The 10,766-nt window shown below is 34.8% G+C and overlaps 1 protein-coding gene across 2 annotated transcripts in view; it reads left to right on the top strand.

Moving 5' to 3' along the window:
• The window catches only part of col5a1 (procollagen, type V, alpha 1), a 115,432-nt gene that overhangs the window by 25,120 nt on the left and 79,546 nt on the right, over positions 1–10,766 (top strand). For both annotated transcript variants that reach the window (XM_016470190.1, XM_016470189.1), the window contains exon 2: positions 2,963–3,130. In XM_016470190.1, the coding sequence (XP_016325676.1) occupies positions 2,963–3,130 (168 nt within the window). The remainder of the gene's footprint in view (positions 1–2,962; positions 3,131–10,766) is intronic.

The following is a 10,766-nucleotide window of genomic DNA, read 5'->3' as shown; positions in this document are numbered from 1 at the left end:
GGAATGCCATAATGCAACAAAAATTATAATAAATATTTTTTTAAATAAATAATATGTATTTAGAATTATTTATTATATTTATTTATAAAAAATATACATTTTTGTAATATTTATTTGTATAATATTTGTATAATATTTATTATTTTATTTTAACATTTAACATATTTTTAAAAATATTATTAACAAAAATTTATTATTTATTTTTATTATAAGTCAGTTTGTCATTACTTCACATGACCCATTTTACCTCTGTAATGTGAAGTATGTCTGAGTGAAAAATGTAAGGGGGTCTGAATACTTTCCGTACCCACTGTATATATATGTGAGGGGCAGGGCTTGATTTTGGCCATCAGGAAATTGATTGGGCTGTTAAAAGTGTGTGTCACATAAAGCTGGACGAATGAGAGTTTGCTAAAACATTGACTAAATATCTGATAATCACCAATGTCTAAAATCTTTTCCATGGATGACAAAGATTTTACATGTTAATGAAAGTTTATGTAGACAAATATATTTTTTGAGTGCAACTGTGTGTGGTCTTCACTCCATATCTCCACCAGAGAGAGTGGAAAAGTTGTGTGTGTGTGTGTGATTTTGTAGACAGTGTATCCAGCAGGGACGTGCACAGACATTTTGAGGGGCAGGGGCTCAAGTGGAAAAAAGGGCACTTCTCATATTTATTTAAAAAAATTTTCTAAACAAATCGTTAAATATATTAGGGGTGTGCGTAGGGCTGGACGATATGGCCAAAATTTATATCAAATGCAGTGTACTTGCTGTTTTTCCCTAACACATTCATAATTATTATATTTGCCGGTGCGCTGTGGCAAGCCTTTTTTTGCGTGCGCTTGAGCGCTTATTAGGCTATGTAGGCAATTAAAGGCTCATTGTTATGATTTATATGGTTTATTAATAAAAGTGCGACTAATAGTCGACTAATACTTAAAATGAACGACTACTAGTCGACCAGAAAAATCTTTAGTCGAGGGCAGCCCTAAATTATATAAATATGGAGCGTAGCGATAGTTCTGGCAGGCCATGTTAGTCAAGCTTGCATCAGCTGACATTCAGCTAATTCACGTCTACCTATAGGATCACGACACCAATCATAATTCCCTTCATAAGGTCCCTTCAGTCATTATTCAGCAGCTATCGCTTCGCTCAGGAACTAATCACCCACCTCCATCCCCAGCTCCTCCTCTAGTCCAGTCAGGACTTGGCAGTGAATATATCATTGAGTCAGTCCACTGAATCATGTTGTTAAAATAATCACGTAGAACATTAATGGTATCTGCTACATTTATCATTGATGTTGGTTCTGTTCTGTTACCCTAGGGGGGGTGTTCTGCTCTCCCTGCTCCTGTCCATGCTAGGCTGCGTGGATGGGCAGGGAGTGTTTGCCCAGAACAGAACCATTCCCCCAACCTAAAATGTATGCTAATCATAAGTTATATTGACGATAGTGGTCCTGACAGAAATATACATATCTGCCCCCATAGCTTGAATTTTGTGATCATTCTAAATGCATTTTAGTAAACTGAATCGTGCAGTGAAAAAATGTGAACTGGTCTAACCTAGACTTCCTATTGCCTTAGCTAAACTTTAGCTAACTTACATGGTAGCTCTCATGAGTCATGGATTTTAGCGAGACAAATTAACTATATTTGCCTTTTGTCTTCTGGATAATTAGCTGTAAATTCGAGGCACAGGTAGCTTAGTCTTCTGCTCATCACCACTCACCTCCACACCAAGACAAACACTACTGGAAAGGGAGGGAGGGCTTCACTTCTGCTGCTCTCTGCCTGACTGTGACTGTGATGTGCCGATCAATGTGTGCTACACTGCTGTGCTGCGGAGACATGGAGGGGAGAAAGTCTCAACATTTCCCTACCCGACCTGATATTTTGATTTTTTATTTGTTTGACAGGGAAAGCTGTGCGCAACAGAAACACACACGCACACATATATACATATATTCATTCATTAAAAAAAAAAAAACAGAAAAAAGGGCACTTTCTCTCAAGGAAGAAAAAGGGCAGGTGCTTAAGCCCCCTTTGATGTCTATGTGTGCACATGCCTGGTATCCAGTGTTCGTATATGGTCAGCCGACCTCTAAACACATGAAACACTTGGCTAGGTTTTTTGAGCTGTGGTCGCTCGTTCTATTGGTGCTTTAGGTTGCTAACGACAGATTTGTGGTTTTGTGGGCATGATGACTTAGTTTACTGCGTTATTATATACTGCACAGTATACAGTGTATAATGCATACTATTTTCAGCATGCATACTGACATGATAGTATGCTAAGTGCATGTTTAATTAAATAAAAACGTGTTTATTGCATGTATTTCTTGTGTTTATGTATTTATTTAACGATACCTTAACTTTTATTGTCTAAATAATGTAAATATTTGTAAATAATTAATCATGAAAATGAATAAAAATAAAAATAAAAAATTTGTAAAAATATTACATAAAATTGCAATAATATATATAAAATATAAAAAATATATCAGGTTTCAGTGGATACATATTTTTTTTTTATTTGATAAATTCTTTCAATATAAAAATGTATATAATATAATATAATATAATATAACAGTTTTCTTATAGGAATAGAAATATATATTCAATAATGAATTTTTTGTTTAAAATGTATTTTAATCTAAATACATTTTTAAAATTAGATTTATGGTAAAGATAAATTATTTACAGTATATATGTATGTATTTTACTGTATTTTATTCTATTGCTATGTAAAATAAAGAATAATAAAACCTAGGAAAAATGTAAACATTTTAATTTGTATAATATAATATAATATAATATAATATAATATAATATAATTTATTATAGAATGTGTTAAAGTGTGAAAGCTGTATAAATGTGTTACATTTTCTGAGAGACAATTGTTGGTTTTTATATGTAACTAATTTTGCATTTCTCTGTCTCTCTCTCTGCAGCTGAGCCAGCTGATCTCCTAAAGATTTTAGATTTTCACAGTTTGCCGGAGGGTGTATCGAAAACTACAGGCTTCTGCACACACCGGAAGTCATCAAAAGGGCCTGATGTCGCCTACAGAGTCACAAAAGATGCACAGCTTAGCGCTCCTACTAAACAACTCTACCCCTGTGAGTACAAACACACACACACACACACTCAAATGTGAGCATGCATGAACCCATAAACACACACAGGTGCACCTGTTTACTTTTCTTCTCCATCTTTCCATTGTTTGGGCTGTTGGTGTCTGTTCAGAGGACACAGACACTCTGCCCTAAATAACTCTTTCAGAAACTTTCATCTTCTCATTCTCTGCAGACATACTGTATAATCAACCCTTTACACACGTCTGGGCAATAGAATCGCCATTGGCTAGTACATTTATTAGTTTCCAGACTAAAAAAAAAAAAAAAAAAAAAAAAATATATATATATATATATATAGTATGTGGCTAAAAACATGATATTACTTAGGTATATTTTGGGCCTTACTGTCCATGTTGCTCTCTGACTTCTCTGTGTCTGAGCACCTCATCACTAATGGGCCGCAGAGTCACAGTGCCCTAGACTGTCCTTTTGGGAGGAACTCTGAAAATCTCAAGAATTTGATGGAAGGAGGGAGAGACGAGGCAGACGAGAAGAGAGATGCAATACCAGCATAATGAGACTAAACTAGATGAGACTAAATCAAACTGAAGTAAGAGTCTCTTATTTCAGATCACACTGACTGTGTTGCAAACTCAAGTATGCTGCCTACATAGACACTATTTTTAAGCTTCATAAGCGTGTTACTGGTGCAAAGGCTGTTCTAAACATATATAGCATATTCATATAGGAAAACATACTGCCTTCTAAGATACCCCAAAAATCTAAAGCACTATACCATAGTTTTCTTACTGGAGAAGGAAATATTTATTCAATGTTTAAAATTTTTATGTAATTACATTTGTAATTAATTATAAGGTAAAGATAAATATTTATTTCTAAAATAAATTACATTGAAACAAATGAAAGGAAACAATTAAAAAAGAAAAAAATATTTAAATTTTTTTTAAAACTGTATTTTTAAATTTAATGAAATTTTGCATTTCTAGTACAACCCTCTTTCCTTAGCTCAAGTATGCAAACCTCTTTGCCACATGCAATGGAATATGTATTATATCGAAAGTAAAATTTTCAAATGAAAATGGCAACCTGATCGTTTTATAAAGTATGCATTCAAACAGCTGTGGTGTGATGAACGCAGTGAAAACTTAGGCTACAGTAGATGGAGAACCGATTATTGCTTCCTCATGATATTTTGTAAATTGTATTTATGACAAAGAACATTAAATTTTTTTATAAAATATAATAAAACAGGAAGGAAAAATGTAAAAAAATATTTCATTTTATTTTTAAATGTAATATATTTATATAATAAAACCCAGGTAGGAAGAATGAATGAATGCAAAAGTCCTTAGTAGGCAGCTCAGTATAGTACGTCTCAGGGGCGATTCTAGGATTTTCGCACAGATGCAAATATTATGATCTATCGATAAACACACACCTTGTTCTCTGTTTCTCGCTCTGCGCCTCCGCGCTCTGTGGATTGAAAAAGAACGCGCTGAGAGACGGGGAGGAGCCGATCGAAGTCTGCCGCTGTTTTCATATGAAATTTAAAGGGGACTAAGGCGATCACGAATTTGTGTACAGTTTATCGAGCTAATTGCTAAATTTTAGGGGGGCTGAGTAGTCATTTATTAGCGACGCCCATGGTACGTCCAATGTTTACACATTTGCCTAGCTATTTAAAGTGGATTTGATTTGTCATTGACTTCTGTTGCATTTGGTTTCAGCTGATTATGCTTATTCATATTTGTTTTTGTCTTAATAAAAAAAAACAACACTTCATTTCTGAATCATTTTAGCTTTGAGGATGTCCCCAGCTGTCCTCAGAAGGGAGGTTTTGTCAGATTTAACTCACTTCTTGGGATGATTTTGTCCCTTAAACACAGCTAAGTAAACACACGCATGATTGCTTGAGAATCGTACAGGCAGAGTGAAAGCATATGGAAGAAAAGAATCATCTATCGCTCCAAATACAATGCATCTGTTCTTTCTCTCTGTACACTTTTCACTCAGATGCTCAGGATTTACTTTTTACACACACACACGCACGCACACACACACACACACACACACACACACACACACACATGTTGTGTTTCCATGTTTTATGGGGACATTCCATAGGACATTTGGTCCCCATAACGTGATAAATACCAGGTACACACACACACACACACACATGCAGCTGGCTAAGAAAATCTCTCATGGCCAAGAAGTTCCTATTCTTTTTCTTCATCATTTCATAACTCCTCCTCCTCTTCTTGCCTCTGTGCCGTGTCTCCAGGGTAACAGAGAGGGTCGTAGGTCACTGGAGTTCTGGTGATGGTTTGTAAACATGGTGGAAAGCCAAACCTCTAGAAAGACATGATGAAAAACAGAGACTCTGGCTATAAAAGGGATATGTGATAAAAACACAGCTGAACCATAACTGGTCTCCCAAACTGGTCTGATTTGCTGGTTTTAAAGAGGTATTGAGCTCTTTGCCAAGCTGGAAAACCAGATTAAAGGCCAGCAAACCAGTTTAGGCTACACTGTAAAAAATTATTTTCAAAGCTGTAAATAAGACAAAAAAGATTGGTGTGCGGTTTACAAGAAAATACTATTTCAGTCTCTACTTCAAAATTCCATGTTTAATTCTGATTTAAAAAAAGAAACTTGCTTTAATGTAATTGAATTAATTTAAATTATTTATAAGGTAAATATAATTTATTTATTTATTTATTTTATCTATTTTTTATTATATATATAATATTATATATAATTTCTATTTATATATTTCATGTTTAATGCTGATCTTTTTGTTTTAATCTAATTAAATAAATAAATTAGGACTGTCAAATCGATTAATCACAATTAATCGCATCCAAAATAAAAGTTTGTGTTTACATAATGTCATGAATCCGGTACGTGGCCTTCCGGCCGATTACCAGTAGAGGTCACTCTACCATTTTTCACTCCCCTAGTGTTAGCTGCCTTACCGAGCCTAGTGTCTTGTTTTTTCCCTGTTTTCATCATCTTGCCTTGTCTGTTTCCCCGTGTTCTGATCACTGCCTGTGTACCTGGATTATCCCTCGAGTCTCGCCCAATTGGATACTGTTCGCCCCTGCCTGGACCTTTGCCTTGTACCTGGATTATCCCTCTTGCCTTGCCATCAATATACCTGTTTGCCATTGTCTGACCTATGCCTGTTTTTGACCACGTCTCTTGCGAATAAAGCCTTGCAGATGGATCCGCACGCTTCCTGTGTTCCCTCCGTTACAGATAATATATGTGTGTGTACTATATAAATAAATATATATATATATATATACATACATACATACATACAAGAATTTACATGTATATACATATTTATGTATGATTTATATTATATATTAATATAAATATGTAGTACATATATTTCTTAAATATATACATGCATGTATGTGTATTTAAATATAGATATATACAGTACACACACATATATTATGTAAACATAAACTTTTATTTTGGTTGTGTTTAATCGCTATTAATCGATTTGACAGCCCTAAAATAAATCAATTTATTTATAAGGTAAAGATAAAATAAATGAATGAATGAATGAATGAATGAATGAATGAGTTTATGATAATTATTTATTATTATTATTAAATATTAAATTAATTAATTAAAAGTAATTTAATTTTATTTAATTTTATTTAATTAAACAAAATGTTTCACTTTGCTACTGTTTAATTCAATGTGCTACTTGCTGTTTCTTTGTAATTATTTGTGAAATTTACAAGCAATTTCTGAGTGAAAATCAGCACCATTTTTTTCAGTGTAGTAACTAAAGACTAATTAATAGCTATTCAGTTGTACTTATAGGCGTAACCAGTAGTTTGATCTAGAGGTCGACCGATAGTGGATTTTGCCAATACCGATAGCTAGGTTGGACCACACTGGCCGATACCGATTAATTAACCGATAGTTTTAAAATTGATACTGAACAAAAACTAAAATAGTGCTTTATTAACAAAAACAGTACTTAACCAAAAAAAAATAAAAATAATAATAGTAATAGTAAATGTTGAAATTAACACACTCTAACAAGGAACAATACTTACACAGCTTTCATTAATCTTGATGCTACAAATGGACACTTATTTTAAAGTGTTACCATTTCATTTCAACTGTCATGCTTAAAGATGCACAACTTTAAATATATACACAAAGGCTAGAGCATTAAAATAATATACATATGGATATTATATACACACTTTAACTGCTTCTATTCTTGAACACTTGATGATTATCTAATCAAAATAAAAGCGCAGCGCTGAGTCTAGGAGAACTCACCGGTATCACACACACTCCGGACACGTCGCGTTCAACTCGAGCAGCGGTCTAAAACAGTTTATTTAATCACCAAAAGGACACAAGTTTACTTCAAGAATGAACAATTTGGCATGGATGAGTTTGAAGTTCGGTGTTTAAAAAACGGAGCAAATGGAAAGAGAAAGCGCGACCTATATTATAGCTCTATAAATGAAGCACACAGACTTTATTAGAGCCACAGAAAGACAAACGTTTTGCTGAAAATGCACAATACACAATTCATTATGTACATTAACAATGATTCAGGACCAAAATAATGTAATTTAAAGGAAAACGATGTGAATGGCGCTCTGTGGCGCGGCAGGATTTTCTGTCGGCTGCATTTAAATCCGCGTCTGAAGTTTCCCGCTCTGTTCAGGTGCAGTATCACGTCTCTAAACAAATAGCACGTGCTGTCAGTGATTTCAACCACTAGAGGCCGCTCTTGCACTGTGTAATGACAGCAGACCCTTCTCAGCCGCTCCAGCAATGGACGCAACCCGGAAAACTATCGGCATGGATTTTTGTCGATAACCGATAGTTCCAGCAATCAACTATCGGTGCAGATTAATCGGCAAAACCGATACATCGGTCGACCTCTAGTTTGATCTATAAAAGAGGATCTTGTAATCACTTGTGCAGGGTGCAATGATTCAGGAGTGCAGTAATGTGATTCCTCAGCATTCCTTTAGGTTTCTGCATAAAGACCTAATTCTGACTGGAGGGGAAGGGAGAGATGAGACCGTAGATATCACGTCCTCTCTGAACTCTGGTTTTGTTTCATATTGCCCTGGTGACAGGCAGACCTCGTCTCCAGAGTGATGGCCCTTGGCTCTCGCCCTTTGACCTTCAGTTCTGTGTTTAAGCACAGAGCATCTCTTGTTGTCATGTGTATTTGTGTGTGTGTGTGTGTGTGTGTGTGTAAAGCTGGTGCTTGCTTGTGAACATGACACTTGTGTGAGCATGTAGCAAACCTCATGAAATCATAAAAGTGTAATGTACAATTTTAATTACTTACACACGCACGCACACTCACACACACACACACACACACACCACACACACACACACACACACACACACACACACACACACACACACACACACACACAGACACACACACACACACTCATATGCATGCATGTCACAGGGTTTTCTGGAGAAGGCTGATGGATGAGTAAGTCTGCATGAAATGCCCAGGAACAGACAGATCAAGAGTGAGATGAAGGACAGATAATGGGAAAAACAGACTCTTCTTTTCTCTTTTCTGTCCTCATCCCCTGTGATCTATTAAGCGATCTAGAATATCACTTACAAAACCATAAAGTGGTGCAGAAAATTGTTTCACTTCACACAGCGGTGATATCTAGTTTTGAATAGCTCTTTAACAGCAGGGAAAGAATATCTCACGAAGAATTGAACCAGTATTTTTATTTTTTTTTATTCTGTGGCGTAAACAAGCTTTCATAGTTATAGTATTTATTTATAGTTAGATTTTTTAATTTTTTACATCAGTTTTAGATTAAATTTTGTGAAGTACTTTATTTTTTATTAGTTTTTTTTTCTACGTAAGTATTAGTAGTTTTAACAAATTTTTAGTTCAGTTTGAATGATTTTAGTACTTAAACGGATTTATTTCAGTCAGTTGCCAAGGCAACATTTTTAATTTTCATTTCATTTTTATAAGCTTAAATGTTTCATGTAATATTTATATTTTATTTTATTTCAGCTTTATTTATTTTAGTTAACAATAACAGCACTGGTTATGAAGCACTAAAGTGAACTATACAATCATAAAAATGACTAAATTAATTGCAAAATTACTTAAAATTGAACTAAAATTAAAATGAAAACTGAAAATATAAGAATAAAAGCTAGTTCACATGATTAATAAAAACTACAAGTGTATAAATAATACTAAAATGTCACTGGTCTATTATGAAACAGTAATAGAATATGTCTAGACGCAGAATATAATGTTGACTGTTTGCTCATTGACTGTTATTTAAGTTAAGGTTGTTTTCAGTGGCAGTGGTTTTCTCTGCACAGCTTGTTTTTAGATAAACGCCTCCCTTTGATTTAAAACATTTCCATTTCAGTCAGACGTTACATATCGTGAGGTTCGTCTGGTCGCTGGTGCCATCTCTTCATTTCTGGACATTTATACACACAGTGTGTGAAATTAAACACATAATGTAAGCAAAAGCAGAAATGAAACTCTCTGTTCGTAGAGGACGCCTCAGATTATTAACATTTTAGACATTTAAGAAATCTGTGCAGACCAGACCTCAAATAACCTCAGTTTTATTATGAGACGTGTGTTTTATGAGGTTTTTAGAGATGTAGACTGTCTGTAATGATGTGACTTGAGCAGAATCACATCTGAAGACTCAAAAAATATCTCCAGACATAAACAGAGGAGAAAAAGGAGGAGTTAGACATGGAGACAGGATTCCGGGAAGGCTGTGAGGAGAGCTTTTCGTAACATGCAACTGAAGTCCAGTAATGACTCTAAACCTGTGCAGTTTATTAAAGTGTTTCCACACAATGGCATAAACACACTAAACACTACAGCAAGCATCAGGTGTGTTTACTGCACAGATGTATGGATGCTTTGTCTTTTGGATGACTGGAAAACTCACTTCCTGTCCAAGCAGCCTAGATTTTCCCAGAGGTCCTGGCAGTGGGCATCTGTTTGGCACATGTTGTGTGTGTGTGTGTGTGTGTGTGTGTGTGTGTGTGTGTGTGTGTGTGTGTGTGTGTGTGCGCGCAGTCATGTCCGTTTTTCTCGTTTTAGAAAGAGACTGTTTAATTTCCCTTTTTTTTTTCCTTTTCTTTCTTTGTTTTTTTGAAGTTTGACTGGACTTAAAGTTCAGTCTTAAAGGGACAGTTCACCCAAAAATGTCATTCTAAAAGCTGCCCCTTTCCAGACAGGAATCAGGGGCTCTCGAGCTTCAAAAAAGCACCATAAAACTCTTAAGTCTTGTTTGCTGTCAGGATTAGATTCAAATATGAAATCAGGGTTAAAGGCAGTGACAGAAAATGTGCATCTTTAAGTAAATAAAATATTACATTTTGGTCTTAAATACACTATTCAAACATTTAGGTCTAGGATTTTTTTATGTTTTTGAAAGAAGTCTCTTCTGCTCACCAAGGCTGTATATATTTGCTGTAATACAGTAAAACCAGTAATAGTGTGAAATATTATTACAATTTAAAAGAACTATTTTCTATTTTAATTTATTTGAATATATAATTTATTTCTGTGATCAAAGCTGAATTTTCAGCATCATTACTCCAGTCTTCAGTGTCACATGATCCT

Source organism: Sinocyclocheilus anshuiensis, unplaced genomic scaffold (assembly GCF_001515605.1).
Source record: "Sinocyclocheilus anshuiensis isolate Anshui unplaced genomic scaffold, SAMN03320099.WGS_v1.1 scaffold708, whole genome shotgun sequence".
Taxonomy (NCBI): domain Eukaryota; kingdom Metazoa; phylum Chordata; class Actinopteri; order Cypriniformes; family Cyprinidae; genus Sinocyclocheilus; species Sinocyclocheilus anshuiensis.
Note: the sequence above shows the minus strand (reverse complement) of the source record. Positions and strands in the feature narration are given on the sequence as shown.